The sequence below is a fragment of the Vanellus vanellus genome, assembly GCF_965231255.1.
Source record: "Vanellus vanellus genome assembly, chromosome: Z".
Taxonomy (NCBI): Eukaryota; Metazoa; Chordata; class Aves; order Charadriiformes; family Charadriidae; genus Vanellus; species Vanellus vanellus.
The window spans coordinates 76414200-76438106 of NC_138908.1; the positions used below are offsets into that span (position 1 = coordinate 76414200).

The window sequence follows — 23907 nt, forward strand, 5'->3', positions numbered from 1 at the left end:
GAATATTTGTTAATTTTTAAAGACCTGATTCTGTAATTCTACTGAAGGAATAATTAAATGAAAATGTGTGCTATCATAGAAAGAGTTCCTATGAGAAGACCAAAAGATACACCTTCTGAGCTTGTACAGACGAGCTTCAGCTGTGCCTTGGACTTCAGAAATATTCTAAACTTTGAATTTGATTTGCCTTTTTAGCATAGCAAACTTCTTAGAAAATACTTTTTTCAAAACTATGGAATTACATGAATTTTGTACATTTGTAAGCCTGAAAGTTAATTCTTCATTGTATTCCAGCATCCCGGTTTAGTTTCACAGTGGGTACAAGTGCATAAAAAGTAGATACCAGTTTATGCAGAACGTTTATTTGTGTGTCTGGCTAAACAGTTCTTACTCTTTAGGTAAACTTGTCATTATTTCCCACCCTCTCTACTCACTAGGTTGCCAGTGTTGGTATAGGAACAACTATCAACTTCTGCATTTCATTTTCAGCACAGCTTTATTTGTGCACTACCTTCTTTTGAATTGATTTTTTTAGTTCTCTGGATACACTTGATCACTGTGGTCTTGTAGTTTGAGGAAGATTCAAAATCAAGAATAATTGAATGTAATGCAGGAAACTACAGTTTTCTCACCATATCAAGTTTTCAGTGGTAATAACTGTTGACGGGCACTTGATTGGGGAAGTGAGAAGTTAGAGGAGAAAAGCCCATATTGTATTACCTGAAAGTGGAATCCTGGTGGTGGAGAAGAAAATTGCTTGGTCTTAGAAGTGGCCTGCTAATGCCTTAGGGGTGTCATATGGAAGAAATATTCAGTGTAGGAAGTATTTCATATACAAAGCATGTGTTTTATGCTATGTTCTGTAGTACATGTATTCATTCACATGAATGATGAACAAGCAGTGCAAAGACAGCTAATTGTATGTGTGTTGTTTATTTAAACAGACTTATAAAGAACACTTAGAAGGCCAGAAACACAAAAAGAAAGAAGCAGCATTAAAAGCTTCCCAGAACACCAATAACAGCAGCACTTCTGCTCGTGGAACTCAGAATCAGTTGCGCTGTGAGCTTTGTGATGTGTCTTGTACAGGGGCAGATGCTTATGCTGCCCATATCCGTGGAGCCAAGCATCAGAAAGTAAGAGTTTTCTCTTGTTCTTGTTATGCAAGTCAGTCGTATATTTCATCCCATCACTTTTTAGAGAGGAGGAAATATGCAGAAACGGTATAATTTGAATTATTTTGTTTAAAGACATAATTCTGCTTTTTGTTTCAAACTTATCTTTAAACTCACTATTAGAAGGGTCTTGTTGGGAGTAAGGGGGAAAAATATTGCCATGGCATCGACTAGAAGAGGATGTATTGGGGAAAGTATGTAAATTGTAGGAAGAAGGCATAGAGTAAGATGAGGACATGTGGTAGCATGCTTGTGCCCCCTATCTCTCTTCAAGACTTTTCTTGATGTTCGTCTTGTCTGTCTGATGCTGTGAATCTTTCAGTGTGCTTTGAAACACTGAGCTGAATCAGTGCCAAGGGACAGGACTCTTATGCATCAGTCCTTGGTATTTCTTGCAAAGAAAATTGGCATATGGGAGCAAGGAACAATGTCCTGTAGTAGGCTTTATAATGAGGATGTTTGGAGGACTTTTGATAAGCATGTTTTCCCTACTGTTGGGGTGCAGTTAGGTGGGCATTCTGGAATAAAGACTGGGCTGCACTGTGAACCCCTGTGACCTGTGTTTTAAATATGGCCATACAATAGTAAATGCAATGGCAGCATAGAATGTTTGTTTAGATATTACAAATTTTCCTCCTAACTCTGGATCGATTAAAGTCAGTAGCAAATACAGTATTAATAGTTAGCTTTTATACCTCTTTGCATCTCAGAACACTGTACAAAAGTGGCATCAGTAACATCATACCTATTAAAATAAATCTCATAGCAGATTTAAAACAATTTTCCTAATATCATTTTTTGTTAGTACAAGAGCGAAAACTATAGTTTAGATAGTTTAGTCTTTAGTTTTGATTTTGCGTGTTTTGTTCTTACAGACTACATGCATTGCTTTTTCAGGTGATGGTCAGCTTTCACCAAAAAGAAGTATTATTCTATTTCAAGCATGCTGTGGAAAGGCCTCTGCTTATTATTTCTAAGAATAAGCATGTACCTCTTTACTCTATATGAGATACTGAAGAGCTCTGAAATATGCCTCTTGCATCCTCTTTAACTGTCTCTGCAGATACGCTTTTTAAATTAAAAAAAAAAAGAGGGATCTTTTGTCTAAGGAATCTGTTAGTTCTGCTTGGTAACCTGGAAATTCTTTCAATATGAATACTCTTAAAATACAGTAATCAAAAAAGACAGTATTGTTGAATCTGAATTAAATAACTCTTACTTACAAACAGTATTTGGAACCAAAATAGTTCAATGTACTACAATTTTTGGAGGGAGAGTAAAAAGCAATCGGGCAATAAAGCAGTCATGGTGAAACAGTTGGAGCAAAATGTTTTCTTGAGTTGTTCTGGCTTGTGAGTTTATTGGCTTTCCATTCTCATCTACACAGCTTTTGCAGTAAATATCTCAATTTCTAATGGAAATAAACAATGTCAGATAACTATTAACTATTTCCTTGTTACAGATGATGAGCTTTTTTTTTTTTTTTTGCAAAGAAGCAATAGCTAACTTTTTCATTATACTGATTTTTTTAGTTACAGTTATTTTGTGTTAATTTTTCATAGTTACTCCAGTGAGATCATACTATGAATTTCTCTTTATTCTTATAGGTAGTAAAGTTGCACACAAAACTTGGCAAACCCATTCCTTCAACTGAACCAAACGTGGTTACCCAAGCTACTTCCTCAACCTCCACATCTGCTTCCAAACCAACTGCCTCTGCTTCAAATATAGCAACTAGCAGCAGTACTGTGAACTCCTCTGTTGCATCCTCTGCAGTGAAAATTCTTACTCCCACGGCAAATACACCACTTAACACTGCGTCCAACAACAAAACATCTTCGACCGCTGCTAATATAGCTGTAAAGAAAATATCTACACCGAAAATAAACTTTGTTGGCAAGTACAGAAGTCAGTCTTTATTTTGAAACCTAACCTATTCTATAACATTTTTTAAGACTTAGTGCAGCAAATGTATTAGTTAATTTTATGCATGAGTAACTCTATTGTGTTTAAGAGAATTACTGACAGATGAAAATAAGAATCTATATAAAAGTTTTGCTTCAAAATTTATGGTGTTTTCTGCCCAGTTGTGTCTAGCTGGCCTCTCTTGGTGGCTTCTCCTGCCTTTATAAGAAGCCTCCCACCTTTGCTTTTTTTTATGTAGTAGCTGCTGGAGTATTGCAGTTTGTAGTGCAGTTGGTCCTAATTTCAGTTTACAATCTGGGCTGTTAAGACAATCTGCAGTAGATTGGCAGTTGATAACTGGGCAACAGAAACATCCTGGTAACGGTAGAAATCTAACAGTGGAAACTTCTGAAATGAGCGTCACAAACATTTAGAGATGGGAAGCAGCTTTTCCACAACAAGCTATCCTGCCTTTGAAGGAAAGACCTATGCAGTTGCAACACATGAGAGTATACTGGCTTTGTTAATACAGACATAAGGTTTTGAAGTTCTTTTTTGGATCCATTAACAAATGAAAAAAATTATCTGATGACAAAAAAGAGATTATTAAAATAAATTTGCTGAAATGTTCCCATTCCGTCCTCTCTCTTTTGAAAAAGCATGAAAATTAATAATGAAAATTGCAATTACAAAAAGCAAGTTCTTCTTGCTAAAATAAAAACTTAAGTGTTTAAATAACTTGAGTGTTGTTAAACTTATTGTTAAAAGTCTTTAATTGCATTTAAAATATGTTTAAGTTTTAACTGATTTAGAACATTGATAATGCTTTGGCCAGAACATTGATATTTGCAAATAAAGTCTTCAGTTTGCACATCATATGCAATCACATTCCCATTTGATGAAAGTTAACGATCTAACTTTTTTGATTTGTAGGTGGCAATAAGCTTCAGACAACAGGAAGTAAACTGGAAGAAATGAAATCAGCTGAAAGTGTTAAAACAACTCCTGCTGCTACAGTACAAACACAGGAAGTAAAACCAGACACAGCAGCTGAACCAGTGACTCCCACAACTCTTGCTGCCTTGCAAAGTGATGTCCAGCCAGTGGGCCATGACTATGTGGAGGAGGTATTAATATGAAAATTTGTATTATTTTTTAACTATTTAGCGAAAGTCTGTTCAACATGAAACCACTGAAAAAAGCCTGTCTCTGCCCTCTTTCCACCCTTCCTTCTGGTATTTACATACACCAAGAAGATCCCCCATCAGCCTTCTCTTCTCTAAGGCTCAGCTCTCTCAGCCTTTCCTCACAGAAGAGATGCTTCAGTCCCTTCATCATCTTTGTGGCCCTTTGTTAGACTCTCTCCAGTATGTCCAGTCTCTCTTGTACTGGTGAGCCCAAAACTGGACACAGGACTCCAGATGTGGCCTCAACACTGCTGAGTTAGAGGGGAAGAATATCCTCCCTTGACCTGCTGGCAATACTTATCTAATGCAGCCCAGGATGCCGTTCGCCCTCTTGGCCGCAAAGGCACATTGCTGGCTCATGTTTAACTCGGGTGTGCACCAGGACCCCCCTCAGATCCTTTTCTGCCAAGCTGGTTTCCAGCTGGGTGGCCCCCAGCGTATACTGGTGCAAGGGGCTCTTCCTTCCCAGGGGCAGGACTTTGCAGTTCCCCTCATTGAACTTCATGAGATGCCTGTCAGCCCATTTCTCCATCCTGTTGAGGTCCCTCTGGATGTCAGTGCAACCCTCTGGTGTATCAGCCATTCCTCCTAGTTTTGTGTCATCAGCAAACTTGTGGAGGACACGCTCTGCTCCGTCATCAAGATGATTAATGAAGATGTTAAACAGAACTGGACCCAGTATTGACCCCTGGGGTACACTGCTAGTTACTGGCCTCCAACTAGGCTTCGTTCTACTGATCACCACCCTCTGGGCCTGGACATTCAGCCAATTTTCAATCCACCTCACTATATTCTTATCAAGCCCATGCATCAGGAGCTTGTCTATGAGGATATTATGGTGAGGCTGTGTCAAAGGTCTCACTTAAGTCCAGGTAGACAATATCAACTGCTCTCTCCACATCTACCAGGCTGGTCATTTCATTGCAGAATTTTATCAGGTTGATCAAACATGACTTCCCCTTGGTGAAGCCATGCTGACTTCTGATGATTTTCTTGCCCTGAATGTGCCTGGAAATGGTTTCCAGGATTAGCTGCTTCATCACCTTCCTAGGGATCAAGGTGAGGCTGACCGACCTGTAATTCCCTGGGTCCTCCTTGAAGATAAGCATGATAAGGCATTGAACCTGCAAAGGCTTGTGCGTATGTTTATATTTTTTGTATTGTGCGTGTTTCTTTTATGCTCAGTGGGGCATTCTTCATGTGGATGAAGTCTAATATAAATTTTTCGTGATTTGCACATTTGTGATTATTCAACTTGATATGTTCAGGCTCAGGTTTAAAGCTGTGTGCTCTTTGGAATAGAAGAACTTTGTTCTTTGTTCATCACCAAGCACAATAGTGTGTCTGTCAGAATTGAAACTTCTGCTCTGCCTTCTTTCAGTTATTGTGTGAATTTTTTAGCCTGTTTTGAGACAGGTAGATATTATCCAGTGTCACTGAATTAAATTAATTTTTACATCAGCTTTGTTTTTTTAAAAAAACAAGCCGAATGTGTTATAACTTTATTTTGCAGGTAAGAAATGATGAAGGAAAGGTGATCCGCTTTCACTGTAAACTTTGTGAATGCAGTTTTAATGATCCTAACGCTAAGGAGATGCACTTGAAAGGGAGGCGGCACAGACTTCAGTATAAGGTTAGTAGAAATGCTTATGCTTCTATCTGAAAATCCACTGGGTGTCAGCTGACTGGTTACATGTTCTTACATTTAAAGTAGGTACTCTGAGTAAACTGCATATAAAAAAGGTAGAGAAATGTATTTCTTAGGGATTACAGTCTTTAAAGAAGTAATGTATAATGTGAAACTGTATTTTGGTTTGGTTTTTTTTTTTTAAACATGTTGAACGTTCCTTTCAGGCAACCTTTGCAACATTAAAATGTGGTACAACATATGCAAGCAACAGTAGGTTCTTTGTTGTTTACCATGAGTTTCAAATAGTGTAAGATAGTCGTGCTCAATGTTTTTGGCAGGATAGATGACATAAACCCTTTTGGGGGTCATTTGAGAAACAAGTGTTGTATATTTTTTAGTCATGAGTGGAGATAGACCTATACTGACATATTGTGTGCATTTTGATGTTTATAACATTATATTGGAAGAATCTACTGTGGTCACAGGAGATACAGCGGACCTTGCATAATCATGAAAGGGGTGAAAGAAGAGAAAAACTTGCCAGAAAATTTTAGTTGGTAACCTGTGATTATGTCCCTGTATGAGGGACCCTTCAGGAACAGGGCATCAGGAAGCACACTGTAGTTAAGATGAAATGTTTTTTCAGGCTATAAAGTAGTCATCCTGCTGCAGAATGAACAGCAAATTACTTAGTATTACATCTAATGTTTTAATCTTAAATTGCTTTTTCTCTTATAAGTGAAGAGGGAATTCATGCTATTTGTAATACCTTGCTATATTTTTCCATTAAAATACTGGGCACAGATTTTTCTTCTTCAGCTACCCATTCAATGCAGTTCTAAAACTGCATTTTACTCCCCTCAATTGTATTGTAGACTAGTAGTGTGTGTTAAATGTGTCAGAAGAACTCAGTAATCTTGAGATGAGAAGAGGAAAAACATTTCGCTCATTATTTTTCTGAACTAGAAAAAAGTAAACCCAGACTTACAAGTAGAAGTAAAGCCCAGTATTCGAGCAAGAAAAATTCAAGAAGAGAAGATGAGGAAACAGATGCAGAAAGAAGAATACTGGAGAAGGCGAGAAGAGGAGGAGCGCTGGAGGATGGAAATGAGGTAATGCATTCTGTTTTGTCAATGAATGAGACAAAGCTGCAGTCAGATTATCTAAAACTAACTCTGATTCTGTAGTTATTGTTTTGCATACTTGTTTCGGGAACTCCGTACTGTCTTGTTTTAAATTAGGTTGTCATTATCCCTCTGGGATTTTTGTTTGTTAGTGTTCAATCCCCCTGAGGAATGCAGACTTTACTAGAATTATTTTGCTATGAATTCAGACCAACTTTCAAATTAAACATTCATTTTAGTTACCCTCTGGAGTTCACTGGTATTTGCTTATGACTACTAGAAATGAGTTAGTGAGGACATCCATGAACTTATTTAGAATGGTTGCAAGTATTAACTGCTGTATAAAGAGAACACTCTGATTGACACGTTTCAGGCGGTACGAAGAGGACATGTACTGGAGGAGAATGGAGGAAGAGCAGCATCACTGGGATGACCGTCGCAGAATACCAGATGGAGGATATCCTCATGGTCCTCCAGGACCTCTAGGCCTGCTGGGAGTTAGACCAGGAATGCCTCCTCAGCCCCAAGGACCAGCTGTGAGTTTCTTAACTTGAGGGAAAGCAAAAAAAAAAAAAAAATCATACTTACCAGGAGGCACAGTTAAGAGCTATAAATCATTCAGTGCTGCTTCAGGTTTTTCCGTGTTTCTTAATAAAGGATTTGGGAAAGTAAAGAAGAAATTGTATGCTAATGAAACTGTGTAGGTGGACTTCTCTTCCAAAATAAGTCCACTGAAATGACAAAAGGATGGCTACTAATACTACAATGGCTACTATTTCTTCTGAAATACAGAATCACAGAATCTCCTAGACTGGAAAAGACCTGTAAGATCATCTAGTCCAATCGTTAACACTGACAAGCTCACCACTAAACCATGTCCCTAAGCACTGTATCTACACAACCCTTAAATACTTCCAGGGATGGGGACTCCACCACTGCCCTGGGTAATGCGTTCCAATGCCTGATGACCCTTTCAGTAAAGAAATTCTTCTGGATTTGTGTAGTACTTTTAATTGTATTTAATTGCATTATACAATGTTATTTATCTAATTGTGGCCAAATGTATGGCTAAAAAGTGGTTGGATTGTCGGTCCACTTACAATCCACATCACTAATGGTTAGTGGTGGGTTATACTCTACCTGGAGCTCAGTAACAAATGCAGTACCACATGGGTTTATTCTGGGATGTGTCGCATTAGCACCTTATCAATGATCTGAAAGGTGATGGAGTGAGTGCACACTCATAAGGTTTGCAGCTGACATGAAAGTGAATCAGATTGGGGTAGGGAGAATAAGCTGATACCTTTGAGGGCAGGGCTGCTATCCAGAGGGACCTAGGCAGACTGGAGGAATGGACCAACAGGAACTTTATGGAATTCCGCAAAGAGTGCCTAATGCTGCACTTGGGAAGGAATAACCCCTTGCACTTTTACAGGCTGGGGAGTGACAGGCTGAGTAGCAGCCCTGCTGAAAGGGATCTGAGGATCTTGGCAGCTGAACGTAAGTCAAAAGTGTGCCCTGGCAGCAATGAAGGCCAACAGCATCCTGGGTTATATTAACAGGAGCATAATCAGTAGATGAAGGATCAGTTTTCATTAGATCCAGAGTGCAATACTACACTGAGTTTTGGGCTTTGTAGAATAAGAAGGAAACTACAAACCCTAGCAGGTTCGGTGTGGGGCTACCATGATCATCAGGGGACTAGAACGCATGTGCTGTCAGGAGAGACTGAGGGATCTGGGCCTGGAGAAGAGAGAGCTTCAGTGGGACACAATAGCCTTCTAATACCTGTGCATTTTAAAGACAATGGAGCCAGGGCTTTTTACAGTCGTGAGAGGGTGAGATACCACCAGCTTAAGCTCAGACAGAAGAGGCTTATAGAGGAAATAATTTTTTTCACACAGATGTGCACCCTCCATCTTCAGTGGTTTTCAAGAACCAACTGGATAAAGCCCTGAGCAACATGATGTGGTCTTATAGCTGACCATGGTGTGCACAGGAGGTTGGACTAGAGGACCTCATGAGGTCCCTTCCTATTTGAATTCTCCTGTGATTCTATAAAAGCAGTCATGGATACTTTATTTTGCAACAATATGCAAGTATTTCCCAGTTCATAGAAATTGTACAATAGATATTTATGTTGGGGAGATGCTTGTGATCCTGGGATTTCATAATTTGTTTAATTTTGATACATTTCCTGTTTTTTTTCAGACATAATTGTTTATGACCAGTGTAAGTTGTTAAGGACACTTAAGTTCGTTTTGTTACATTTCAGCAATTTGAGGCTTGAATACTGTGTTGTTCAGCTACATGCTTGGTTTTTGGTCACTTATAATTTGTGAACTTGAAAGCGTACCCAGATTTCAGAAAGATGGTTTCTTGTCTGTTTAGCCTCTGCGCCGCCCTGACTCCTCTGATGACCGCTATGTGATGACCAAACATGCCGCTATATATCCAACAGAGGAAGAACTTCAAGCAGTCCAAAAAATTGTTTCTATTACTGAGCGTGCTTTGAAACTTGTTTCTGACAACATGACTGATCATGAAAAAAGCAAGAACAAAGAGGGAGATGACAAAAAAGATGGCAGTAAAGACAGGTATTTTTTTTAATTACTTTTTAAGGATTTCATCACTTGTTTCTGAAGTTTTTCCTTACACTTATCAGGGCTTCCAGGGATTCCCTTCTTCTGTGGTTTTGATATGGTATATGTCACTATGGCCTCAAAAGTATGTGGAATACTCCTATTTTATTTCACTTTTCTTTCTTCAGGATTATTTTTAAGGTTTTTATATTATTTTAAATGCAACTTTTAACTACAATTCACAGAGCTTTGAAAGGAGTTTTACGGGTAGGAGTTTTGGCTAAAGGTTTGCTACTCCGTGGAGACCGGAACGTCAATCTTGTTTTGTTATGTGCTGAGAAGCCTTCAAAGACATTACTCAGTCGTATTGCTGAAAGTCTTCCTAAACAACTTGCAGTAAGTAGCATTTAGATTTTTTTTTAATCTGAATTTTTGTAAAAATACTGTAAAAATCTATCCTCAAGTCAAATGTCTGCAGGGCTCACTGTGCCATGTTTCATAGCTCAGGTTCAGTTTCTTTCCATTTTCTGAGTGTTTCCAATTGAATTCAGGGACTATGCTGCATGTTTTGTTTTCTGTATGTTGTGTGCATACAAGCGTCTAGGTGTTTACACTAGTGGTGTCATATCAATCATCATTTAATAGATTTCATTTAATTGGGAAATAGAAATGAACAGAAGAAAGACTATTACTCAGTTACCAGCAGTGATAGAGGTAATTTGTGCAGTGTTATAGGAAGCTTGCACTGCCTGAAGGTCAAAGTTCTCTATTAATGCCAGTCTGTTTGTACTTACATCTTGTTTCCAGTTTGTATGTGTCAGTGCTTTGTAGTTCCACAATTAGTTAACGGTGTCTTGTGGTTTTTGTGTTGTGTGTTTGTTTGGTTTTTTTTGTTTTGTTTTTTTTTAAGTTGGGCACTTTTAAAAAAAAAAAAACAAACACATGCAGTCATAGAACATTCAGCAGAATTCATATAAACCATTTGCTGTATTTCTGAAAGTATAGAATAAAGACTCTACTGAACAAGGCCTGTCCACCATTACAGAATGCTTGTCACAGCATTAGCATTTTAATACTGTCTGGTAAAATAATCTTGAGTTTGCTCTGGTTTGAAGTAACGGAACAGAAGAAAATCTAAAAACTGCACTGGCTTTGTGGAGAAGTCATTTGTCCCTCTAGTTTGTGGAAGAAGGTGAGAGATGTGCCTACAGCTTCCTTTTTGGGGTCTGTAGAGTTATTAAATCTAGTTGCAAGAAGCAATTTGGAATAACCACCTTGTTAGTTACTCTTGCGTTATTTCCCTGGTGTTTATCTTGCCCTTTGCTCTTATCATATTGTGACAGCCAAGTATAGAGTGTACCTAGCAGTACTCATCACTGCAAGCCTGAAGAACAACCACTGCATCTTTGTGCTTTTTAAAGGGTACTATGTTCCAATGGGGAACATACCCAGCTGACATTTTAAGTGGCACTGAGGCTTTTCTTTATCTTGAACGCTGTCAAGATTCTTCTTATGTAACTTAATTGTGTATGAATTTCCTTTCTGTGTAGTTTTTTTTTCTTTTGCATGCTTGGTGGCTGCTGTGTATTTTCATTGATGATTTGGAAACAGTATGCAGGTTCACATATGTATATTAATTGTGTATAGCGTGTTTTCTTTGAATACAGAGGTATCTGCTTCGTATAATTATGTGACATTTCTGTCTTTCTGTTAAAAGGACTGTTGAAATCCATTTTCTTCTCCATACTTATATTGGCTACATGCTAATGGAAATTTCTGTTTCTCGATATTTAGGTAATAAGTCCTGAGAAATACGATATCAAGTGTGCAGTCCCAGAAGCAGCAATAATTTTAAATTCATGTGTGGAACCCAAAATGCAAGTTACTATCACACTGACATCTCCAGTCATTCGAGAGGAAAACATGAGGGATGGAGGTTGGGAAGTTGTTGAAGATGTTACTTCTTTCTCACTGTTTTTTTTATGTTTATCTATTCTGCTTAAGATGGCATTAAGGTCCTGGAAGGCAACATGCTGGCACATGTTTTGATCGAAACCTTGTGTTTTAACAACCAGTCTCGGTAGAGAACAGTTGGTTAAAATAAATGCTTATATGATGTGTTTATTTAATTTTTAAAATTTCTAACTTTATGTCCAACCTCAGCTTTCTGGAAAAGGTACAAATTTGACTATTTTTTTCCTGTCTTTTAAAATTATGTGGAAAACTAAGTATTTTATAGCAAATGGCTATAAACTGGCTTTCTAGAGCAGTCTTGCCCTAAGAGAAAGATTGTATGGTTTTAGAAAATCAAATCACAGGGTTTTGGGTTTAAACTGGATCAGTATTACTATCACTTACACATTCCAAATAGCAGCACCACTTAAAATGAACCTTTAAAATACTTTTGATGGTAACAGCGCTTCTAACTTTAAAAGGCAATGCGATTTTTTCCAGCTCTCTGAGGTTGCTTTTTGGTCTGGAGTGCTTTTTGAGTATATTTAGGCTCCTGGTATTATAATCAGTCTTCTATCCAACTGGCAAACCCAGATTAGTACAATAAGAGAAATGGCTTTGTCGTTGAGCTGAAGCAGAACGTGGAGCTTGTAAATCAATTTATGTTTCTGAAGTCCACAGTTTCTCTGGTGCCAGCAGTGTTGCTTTAGGGTCTGTTCTGTAACACTTTCAAAGCTCCGGAAGCTTTTAAGCCAACAAGCATGATTAATGTCTGCAGTACATTGGTTCTTTTTGTTTACGGGTCAGATAAAATTAACTTTTGTTTCCTTTTAATCCTGTATTTTCATAGTTGAAAGAGATCTTGGCAAACAGGGTTCTGGTGTTTGACAGTGAACCTACAAATAGGAAATATGAGGCTATCTTAACGCTTCTCATATGCAGGTCAAAAAAAATTGTATGTGTGTATGTATACATGTGCTTGCGTATATACATATTTATATAAGCCACAGAGGTTTTTTTATTTCATCTCATCATTACATGTCCTCTAAAATACTTGAGGTTTTTATATTGCATTAGTAAATGTTCTGTAGCTGTGACTAGTGCATTGTAAGCAAGCTGTGTTAACAAAGTCATCCTACGTAATCAGAAAGAAAAAATTCAAGATGCATTCTCTGGTTTGGATGACTTCTGAAGAGTGTTTAAGAGTGCTTTGTACATGATCTTTAAGCTGTGCATATTATTCCTAGCTACAAAGGCTTTATACATGTGCTGTCACACCCAACCAATTCTGCTTTTTTTTTTTGACAAACATAACTCTTGTCTGTGCTGAATCAGACTTCACATATTATTTAAGTTCATAAAAATACTTTAAGTTAGAAGATTGGATTACTAGGATTAACCATTAAATGAAGTTAACCTTAAACAACATATTTATTTCTTAATGTACTCTGCAAAAGTGCAATATGGATTCCTGCCACAATACTTAATTTCAATTAAGTGGCGTCTGGCCTAAAATTCTATGATCTGGACTAAAAATAAATTTCAAATTACTACCATCAATCCCTTAATTTTTACCACCTAAAGGAAACAAAGCTGTATTTTTGTCTGACCCACACTTGAGTTAAAATTATTATTGTGAGTTTATTCACTGCTGAATGCAGTACTGCCTCTAGGCAAGCAAAATCAAGTTAGATTTCTCTTCAAGACACTGAGCAGTATAAACTGGATGTGCAGAAAACTTCACTTTTGGAACTAGTGCAAATAGAAGACTGAATTGCAAATTATTGCAGCAAAGAAGGCCTTATTACGAAGACTGCAGCATATTTGCTGCGAAGTATGTGTTTGTGTTTTTTCTTACTGCAGCTTCTCATGCTCTGTGTCTTACAATGGTTTAAAGTTTTCATTTTTTTTAGCCCGCTTGGGGAGCTAGTTCAGGTGATAAGGAAGGCTTTACCGGAAGAACCAGTTTGAGTAAAGATGAGACTGAGACTTGCACATGGAGTAGAATCGTGTTTGATGTGTAATAATCCCATTACATGATAAAAGGCTAAAAAAAATTACCGTGAAATAAAATTGTTAACCGCATAGCTACTGTTTCTTACAGTATTGTGCGTTTGACAGTTTACTGAATCTGATATATTCAAAGTGCTCTAACCCCTGCTGTGGAATCTTTCCTTCCGCAAACAAAGTGTACATACTTATAAACACATATACGTGTGCGCGTGTGTCTTTTTTATCCTTAGCTAACAGCCCCGGTCCAAAGCCTTCTAGCAGAGGGACTTGATTCCTGTCAGGGGTTGCTGCCAAGACATCGGAAGGATTTTTGACCAAGGTTTTCTAAAGCTCAGTGTCACACCTGCCATGCTTTACAAAGGAGGGGGTTTGGATGCATAGTCCTAGCATCTACTGTTACTTTGTGTGTTGTTTTTTTTTTTTTTTTTTCTTTTTGTCTTTGTCTCTCTCCTAGAATTAAGCAGTGTTCACACTAGTCTTGAAATAGTTGACTGGGTAAAATGTATTTCCCATAATAAAACTTACAAAAATTGCTATACCTGTTAACTTTTAATGAAGAGGTAGTGTGGACACAGCATGTCTAACTGAAGATTAACCCCTTATATTTAGGCTAGTGAAAAATTAAGTTACATAGGGTAAGAATTTGAGCTTGTGTTTTGTAAATTAATTCAGTTTTTTGTCTTAGCTTAACAGGGTGCTAAGTTAGGCATCAGAATTTAGTTAAATAGTCTCTAAGGGGTTAATCCTGAAATGTGAAACAGATGCAAAAATCCACAGATTAAATATTACAAGAGTTTCCTTGATCCATTTTTTCAGTCAATGTATTCTCAGTGCAATAGGTGCCTTGGCAACTTCTGACTTTCAGAGTCTTTTTAAGATTCAAGGATGTTCATATGATATCTATTAGTAGCACATTTTAGATCAGTACTGAGTAAGATTCTCTTCTGTGCACTTAATCTGTAATTCTTTTTAGTAAAATTATTTTCAAAATTGAAGTTTTTCAGAGCTAGAAGTAATTGGAGTTTCAAATTATAAAATGAATTATTGTGCTAAAAGTTTGCACAATGTCACCTATTTGCATATTAGTTTTAGAAGAATGTAAATTATTGACTGATTAGGCTACTAGGCCCAACAGCCCATATTTTTATTTTTAACTTCTCAACCTTACTTTGCCACTTTTTTCCCACTGTGGGTATTCTCTAAATGTACTCCTTGTCTCTTATATTCAGATTGTACTCATTTCATCAGTTATCTTACCTGGCACCTCTCTTGTACAGGTTTGGGGTTTTGTTTTGTTTTGTTTTTTAAAGGAAATGCTGCTTTAATGTCTTCATTTGCTCTGTAAATGCCTTGTTAGTGCAGATTTTCATCTTTCCACTTTAACGTATAGTCCATAAGTTTGAATATCTGTATGAGAAGATACCTGTGTTCTTCTCAGCTTCATTTTTATTTTTAAATCCTCTCCCTTTTGGCCCTGTGCAGAGCAATGGGACTATTCTATAAAAAATGCTCAAATCTGAATGTAGTACTTCAGATTAAATTGAATGATATTGCAGAGTTGTACCACCATATTAATTCATGGCTTTTTAGCTCTCTGTAAAGTATCCTACTATTTATTTTACATTTGTGTAAAATAGGTGATTTCAGAGCTCTCTTTCTGCAGCACCCTTAAAAGCTTCTCCTTGTAGGCATGTTTCATGAGTCCCAAAATTTATTTAATTTTTTTTAAATTTTATTCTCTGACTTACCTATATTTGTATCTTGCTGGAGTAAACTATATTGTTCCATACCGCCAGCTCCTGTGAAATAAGTGCCATTGAGTGAGGGCTTTTTGTTTCATCTTACCTGGTGTAGCACCAGTTATGCTATCAATATACTTTGTTACTAGTCACAATAGTAATTTTCCTAATTAGTGAAACAAAGAACTTCTAAAGCTGATCACTGCATTGTATCTGTACAATTTTTAAGTAACCTGAGGATACCATCTCGCATAGTTCAGTGGTTCCATTTTCATTGTTTAAACCACTTCCAAAAGGGCCTGTGGTCTCTTCCTTTTTGGTAACAAAGCAATCAGCTTGGTAATTAAATCTGTTTCTGAACATTTAAATATACAAGATCTACTATATTTTCTTTATTGTCTTTCAAATGTTTTTTAAATTATTCCTTCTATTCCTTGCTTTTCTTTATCCTGCTGAATCTTAAGTGAAGCAGTCCCTTTTCAGATCCTTCCTTGAATCCTAAATTATATTGGAGCACATGTATTGTGGACTAAGGAATTTTCTTTATAAGAGTAAGAGAGAGGGCACTAGAAAATAGTGGAACTCTCTAATATTGAAGAACATTTCACATTCCTTTAGTCAGGTTTTAGTCAGCAAAATAATTTCAAGTTTAAGGTATAAGACAAATGATATCGTTACTAAAAACCTAGTGCCTTGAAGATTTGTTATATTTACCTCTTCTTTTAAAGAATAGGTTCCAAGTAACATGTGACCATTAAAATTTACAAAAAACTAAGTTTAAATGTTTCTACTTGGTTAAAGTGGATTTTTGTGTTCCTTCTGTCTTGTGTTCTCTGTGCTGGTGCACTGTGTCCAACCATCCTTCCTTCAGTATTTAATTTTAGGGGTTATGTGTTTTTTCAGTGTTAGCTTAAATAAAGAAGTACTACGCATTGCATAATCTGCAATGCATTTGAAAATAACCTCAGAGCTAAAGTATAATATGCTCTTGATCTTCATACTGGGTTGATGCCCTAGTCCTAATTGAATGGCTTTTATTGAACATTTACACTTGTTCAAGGGTTTAAACTTTAAATGGCATGTGTGACATTGAAGCTACTTTAAGGAAGTGTCTTGCTCACCTGGTCAAACACCCATTCCTCACTGCATTTTGCCAATTCAATCCATTTTAGATGTAACCTCGGGTATGGTGAAAGACCCACCGGACGTCTTGGACAGGCAAAAATGCCTTGACGCTCTGGCTGCTCTACGCCACGCTAAGTGGTTCCAGGTTCGGAACATCATTTTACTTTCTTCTTGTAGCCTTATGAGAGATTAGTTCAGTTGCAATATAAATGTTTAATTGTGTGAAAACACTCAGCGTTGTTCATGCTAATAATACTTAATATTTTTCTGGTCCCTAAATTTAAATGTAGAAGGTTGAGTATGGAGGAACTGCTTTATGCAGTTATTTCTGATTTGACATGATTTTTTTTTCTGGTCATTGAGAAGGCGATCTTGAAAGCTTGACTCACTTGGGGTGATCATATGTTGTATATTTGTTATATATTCCATAAGGCTGCAGAGTAACTTTGCTTTAAATAATGGAATATGTGTTTAAAGCTTTGTGTTTAGATTTAAGACTTTTTTTCCTATTTCTTTAAGTGCGTTAAGTGTAGGGAATGAAAGGTGAGAAGCAACTGTTTGGTTTAGTGACTTTGCATTCTGGCAAAGGCACAATAAAGAAACCAAACAGATTCCCTTGACCTTTCAGTCTCTATACCTACTTCTTAGATCTTCACTTTATCCTTTTTATTTCTAATATAGAAAGATACTGTATTTATTGTTACAAGTGAACATAGGTCAAAGTGTACAGGGGATCAAGAAATGTTATTCTTGTATAACCTGTGCACTTTGACTTCTACCACCTTAAATTACTAACCCTGTATAAAATACTGCTGTAAATGGCAGCTCATGGAATAAAGTTGTAGAATGATTTGTTTCAATCTTGTATCTGAGCTTCCATTGAACAGTGGTGTTTTAGTCTTTCAACAAGTCCTATTTGCTGTAGGTGCTGGGATTAATTAATTTGATTTTGTATTGCTCTCAAGGCTAGAGCTAATGGTCTGCAGTCCTGTGTGATTATCATACGTATTCTTCGTGACCTCTGTCAGCGGGTTCCAACTTGGTCTGATTTTCCAAGCTGGGTGAGTAATGTTCTTTTGAATGAGTCTTTTTAGTACACGTGGTACTACAAGTAAAGCATAGGGAAGTTTTACTACAGTTTTTAAATGTAGATTTTTTTCAAGAAGTAATGTAACGGGTTTTTTGTTTGGGTTTTTCTTTTTCCCCAGCAAATGATCCAGATTGCTTCTAAAAATTTAATTTTCTGAATTTTTGTCATTTGGAGCTGGACTTATTCATTTTTTCTCCAAGAGGAATTTTCCTGTTCTTTTGTATTCTTCGTGGGTAGCATTCCTATTCTAGATTTTAGCATTTTTTTTTCCTTTGATCTGTGTAAAAGAATCTAATTTTCTCTAGTCACCTATTCTGAATTGCCTGAGTTTACTGAAACTTATTTAAAATAATGTCAGATTTGCCCAAGTAGGTCTGTGATAACAGAAAGGCTACTTGAAAGAATGAATCACAGTATTTCCTATAATCATTAATATGCCCCTTGCGCAAGATGAAATACCACAGTACTTAAATACAGACTGTGGATGTGTCACCATTAGTATTTTAATCAGTGTCACTTAGATCTGTAGTTTGTACTGGCTTACCTCTCTGAATTCTTGCAGCCAAGTGTTCTGGGAGCATTCCTTTTGCGTTGGATATCTTAAATGATGCTCTCCAGGAGTGCAACTGTGCTCCAGATATTAACAGATGTTCAATCTGTGGACTGGACAAAGTTAGTCTGAAACAAAATCTTTGAAACATGTATAGTGTGGAAGTAAGCTTAGCTCTGTTTCGTTTCACAAACAAAATCCTGTTGCACTCTGCTGGCAGGAAGAGTGCTAACGTTGTCAAGACAGTTTGAGCAGTTGGCATTATATCAATGAGAAATGTTTTACAACTGGACTAAGCTTGCAGACAATTTTATTAAATTACTTCTGATAATATTTATTGCTTCTGGAAAAAATGTGGAACATTAATTTCTGGTTTTTAAGTATTTAAAGTAAAAAAAAAAAAAAAAATAGTGCCAGTGCTACATTTCATGAAAAATATGCTGTCAAATATAGCTTAAAAGAAGCTAAGAAGTATGTAAGTGCCCTCTTAATATCACTATGGTACTGAGTTGACAAAGAATAAACCCTGGCATATGTTTAGAAAATTATCCTTAGAACTATTGCAACACACAGCAGGCACATTGATGAAGAACAAGGAGCGTTGTTTCTTATTTCTCACATTATTTGTTCTGAGGCGCATCCTGAAGGGAAGAGAGGTATGAAGCAGTGTGTCAGGCCTAGCTGTGTCTCAGTTCTCTCCAAAAGTGATTCCTGATTTGCTCCTGGTACCTGATGCATTGTCAGTGACATGGATCAATATTGAAGTCTGTGTAGTCAGCTGTTCTTTTGGCCCATCGGTAAAGTCTTACTGATAAAAACAGAATGAAAATGGTAATTTTGAAATATATGTAATTTCTGCCAGTCAGAGATAGAATTTCATAGATTGAAGAAATACATTTTTCTGGATGCAGAACTTCTAACCTCTATGCTAGAACCCTGTTACAAACCAAAGAGATGCGAGAGCTTTTCAAAAAGAACCTGTGTAGTTGTAAAAATAGGTGATATTAAGAAGTCCAAATAGGGACATTAGTAGCACCCTCTTTATTTACCTAAAAATAAAAACGACATTAGAAGAATTTTGTCAAGTTCCTGCAAGTTGAAGGAACTATTATCCAAGGCTGATTTTTCAAACTTGAAATTCAGCCTTCTGTGCACATTAACATGAGGGTATCCTAATTCACATTTTCCTAGGATTAAGTTGTAGATTCTGCATTGTATTGTATGAGGATCCAAAAGAAATAAACTTGAATAAATGCAAGAACATGATCTGCTTTTTTTCTTTCCTGCTATATTTTGGTTCATACTTGAAAACAACTAAATTGCTGTTGCTACATCCTGAGTGATACTGTGGGAGTATGGAAATACCATGCTCAAGAAATGAAATTTGTCATTTAAATGGAGCTAAAATAGAAAGCATTGGGCACCCTTAGTGAAGGATTGTAATCAACACTGCCTGTAGTTACTTGCGTGCGTCAGAATAGGCATTTACTCCTGTCAAGTAAAAATAAAAGGCAACATTTGAGCAACTGTTAACTTGGGTGGGGAATAAGACAACCAGAAAACAGACCCCTCAAAAAAACCCACCAAAAACTAAGAGACACATTGTTAGAGAATTAGAATTGCCAAAGAGGTAGTATTGAAACACCCATTTAATGCTGAAAAAAACCTAAGGAAAGCTATTCTTTACTTTTTGCAAATATCTTTTATATGTTTTTCTGGAAAAAAATATTGTCTAATAAAAGTAAACAATGGAAGTATTCACAGAAAAAATATATTTAAAATACAGCTAATAATTTAACCTGCTTTAACTAATAATCAAACAATGTATATGTTTTAGAAAACCTGTTTATCATCAAGGGTTTTTTACACTTGTTTAACATCTGAGTTAGTGTTAGCCTATGTCCAGGAGAACTTGCTATGAACTTCAGTTTTGCTAAATTGAAGAACTAGTAACGACTTAAACGTTAAAAGATGATTAAATTTTTGATGCTTTAAGTTTCTGTACTCATGTAGAAAAAAAATATTTTTCTATAGGATCCTGTTAATTTCATTAGCTATACTGTGTGCTGTGTATTCATGTGTGGCTGACAGATTTGAGCAACCCACCACGTTTTATACTCTCTTAGAAAATGACTGTACAAGTTGTCTGCCTGCATATGTAGGCTACTACTGTATACATTTCTATAAAACTTTTGAACAACTTGTGATGAGAAGCAGCATATTGGTATCAGTCTCAATATTAATCTTGCACCAGCTTTCTTTTATTCAGCTTTATGAAATATCTGATTTCTTTCCATTTTAACTGAAAGTGTTCTGTGACATGTAATGTTCTTCAGAATTCCAGATTCAAAAGTTCTGTATTGAACAACAGTAACAGATTTTTTTTCTGCTTTAATCCATCTTCTAATTTGGCTGGATTTTCTTATTGTTGGTCTAGGCTATGGAGTTGCTTGTGGAAAAAGCAATTAGCAGCGCTACTGGACCGCAGAGTCCTGGGGATGCACTGAGAAGAGTTTTTGAGTGTATATCTTCAGGAATCATTCTTAAAGGCAAGTTGCATTTGATCAGTGTCTGTATACTTTTGCTTAACTAATGTAAAATCTGTAGTCTTGGTTGAAATAAGGTAGAGATGTGCTGCTAATTATCCTAATCACTGTAGGTGGTCCTGGCCTTCTGGACCCTTGTGAAAAAGATCCTTTTGATACACTTGCTGTAATGACAGATCAGCAACGAGAGGATATTACTTCAAGTGCACAGGTAAGGAAACAAATGCATGAAGTAACTAAATTTGATATCTGGGTTTTGGAGGTTTTTTGTTAGGGGTTTTTTGGAGTGGTGTGTAGTTGGGTTTTTTTGTTTGTTTTTTTTTTTTTTAAATGGAGCTATGTGGTGGACAGGAATTTTCCTTTCTTAGAATGTAGTTCGGTCTTTCAGATGATCAGTCTTAAGATAGGCAATAAAAATGTCACAACAGTGGATATATAATACTGTTCATTTTTGCACTAAAATGAACATATTTTCCTGAAGTTTGAAGCACTCTACAGCAGTATGTTATTAGATTTAAAATTACATTGGCTTTTAGTATCTTATTAATAAATCTGTGTGAGTTTAATTTTTTATTTTTATTGCATCCACATACAGTATTGAACATTCATGCTAGCAGTTTAAAAGGTTACTGCCTCTACATCTTCATTTGATCCTTTTGTTAAAGATTGCTAACTTGTAATGGGACATGTGACAAGCCTCGGCTGCTTCAGTGCAAGTCCAGCAGCTAAAACACATCTACATTATTTTTTAGTTAAGATGATGTACTTTGTACAGAAGCAGCAAATGTGACATACACATTTTATTGTGTTGACTTGGTTGAGGAAAGGAAGAGGGGGTAATGAGAGCTAAGGATAATATATATCGCTAATTGTTTGACAAAGTACTCGAAATTGACATTTGTTTCTAACACAAATAACTTTTCTACCCTTTTTCTAGTTTGCACTGAGACTCCTTGCATTCCGTCAAATACACAAAGTTTTAGGAATGGATCCGTTACCACAGATGAATCAACGCTTCAACATCCATAATAATCGTAAAAGGAGAAGGGACAGTGATGGGGTTGATGGATTTGAAGCAGAGGGAAAAAAAGACAAAAAAGATTATGATAACTTTTAAAAATTCTTGTCATCAGTGCTAAGATCAAAGGTGATAAAAAGTCCATTTGTTGCCTTGCTTTTACTTCATTCATAATAATGTCTGTCTAAAACATCCAAAACCAACTTGGAAGTTAGATTAGGAAGAGAACAACCTAGCTCTTCTGTGAGATTCTGAATATTTTAATGGATGTACTGTACCAGACAAATTATGGATGGAAAGACTTCAAATGGAAACTCTGTTATAGGGAAGAATAGTTTTCCCTCATTGCGTTTTCTTTAAATGTGTTGCTAAGTTTAGTAACTTTTCTTCTTTTCTTTTGTCTTTTTTATTAACAAGTGCGTTGTCTTCTTATCTTGACTGTATTTAATGCTTCTGTTGCTATGTGTATTTTGATTTTTTTATTTAGAAGGTTTTTTGTTTGCCTTTGACACTAGTTGTATAAGTTACTTTGTGTTAGATAGTATAAACTATTCCCCTCCCAATTAATATTTTACAGAACTTTTTTTTGTAAAGTGAGACTGCAGGATTATGTTTTTTTTCTAAATGTGAAGGGGTTACAACACATAATTATCCTGCCATTTGAGTGCTCAAATTTAAATGTTTTTGCCAATCTTGTGGCATTTGTCTCCTTAGTGTGATATAACAGTGTAATTAAGACAAATTTGTGTTAATCTAATCAAGTTTGCTGTTAGTTGTGCATTAGCAGTATAAAAGCTAATATATACAGTATGGTCTTGCAACAGTTTTAAAGCAGCTGCATAATTGATCAGTTTTGCATGATGTTTTTAATAGAAGGGCTTTTAAAACTATCATTTTAGTTTAAATGCGTAGGTCTTTGTATGATTGACTTTGTGACATAGCAAGGCCAAAAAATAACTTTCTGAATTTATTTTCTCGACATACAAGCAAAAGCAGGCATTTCCTATTTAGACAAAGTTAGTCATTCTTTTCAGTCAACTTTGTCAACTAATGCCTCTCAGCCCTTAAAATAAATGTTTGTCATATCAGTGCCTGTGAGGTTATTCCTTATAGTTATTCCTGTATAAACTTTCTGTGATTTTTTTTTTTCAATAATTCAAATTTTAAAAGTGAAGTATTACTGAAAAAGTGAAGGTTATCAAAGAAAAAACCCAGAAAATTATTTGATGTGGCCATAGTGTATGCTTATGTCTCTTTCAAAAAGCTAAATATAGCAGTGGTGTAAGTAAAGTTACATCATACTGTTGATGTATGCTCTGGTACACAGGTGTGATTTGTTGTCACAGCACTACAGTGGAATACACAATTAAAAACTAAAATTTATTAAATTACTAAAATTCATTATACACTGGAAACTGAAGTTTCACTCATTCTGTTCAATGTGTATTATGCTTTGTTGCAAACCCATAAGACACAGATTAACATAGACTAACATTCCGGTAACTACTTTATTGATGGCTGTAGGAGAGTATCACACATAACAAAAGCTCATTGTTATTTCTGGTACCATTTATTAAAAAAAAAAAAAAACTTTTTTTTTCCAGTTTGAGGTCGAATTTATCTTTGACCTTTTTAATAAGTAACTCGTGGACTAAGGGGATGTTTGTTTGCAACACCTACTGCTAATAGCATGGGCCTGTGGAATAAAAATACAATATTTCAGAAAAATAGAGGGAGTCTAAAGACTTAAAGAAAAAATTTAATACAGTGTTCTTCAAGCATCAGAGTGCAATTAAGGGAGTGATTATTAGTGGCTAGCAAATAAATGGAAAGCTTTCTCATTGTAGGAAAGATTTCGTACTAATTTCAGCATCAGAAATAGAGAAAGCAGAAATGCATTAAAGTTACTTTAAATATTACACTAGTTTCTGTTGTCCAGCCTTGATGCATGTGCTTGGTTTTAGTCTTTTTTTCTTTAAGAGGGCGTCTTGCTGCCATGGTGTCTAGTTAGCCATTACTATTTATTTTGAAAGCTACAGGTGCTATTCATGTGGCTAGTTCAACTCCATACCAAAGTTTCCTTCCTCATAAAGCAAACTTGTCTATTCAGGCATGTGGCCCTAAAATTTAAGATTAAGAAGGTCAAAGATGCGTTTTGGATTACCTGTATTTTTGTTCTACTGGCTTTTAACTCTTAACCAGTTTCTGGATCTTTTGAAATATTGTATACTTAAAGTGATTCCACATTAAATATGAAGCTGTGACCATGA

General features: G+C 36.2%; 1 protein-coding gene across 1 annotated transcript in view; it reads left to right on the forward strand.

Annotated features, from left to right (window-relative positions):
- ZFR (zinc finger RNA binding protein) overlaps positions 1-23907 on the forward strand; it is a 44793-nt gene extending 20886 nt beyond the window's left edge. The window contains exons 7-20 of the mRNA XM_082497009.1: positions 945-1136; positions 2783-3083; positions 4014-4207; positions 5781-5900; positions 6864-7009; positions 7395-7557; positions 9413-9618; positions 9849-9999; positions 11398-11539; positions 16481-16578; positions 17399-17494; positions 20511-20622; positions 20733-20830; positions 21557-23907. Of these exons, the coding sequence (XP_082353135.1) occupies positions 945-1136; positions 2783-3083; positions 4014-4207; positions 5781-5900; positions 6864-7009; positions 7395-7557; positions 9413-9618; positions 9849-9999; positions 11398-11539; positions 16481-16578; positions 17399-17494; positions 20511-20622; positions 20733-20830; positions 21557-21736 (2199 nt within the window). The 3' untranslated portion in view covers positions 21737-23907. The remainder of the gene's footprint in view (positions 1-944; positions 1137-2782; positions 3084-4013; positions 4208-5780; positions 5901-6863; positions 7010-7394; positions 7558-9412; positions 9619-9848; positions 10000-11397; positions 11540-16480; positions 16579-17398; positions 17495-20510; positions 20623-20732; positions 20831-21556) is intronic.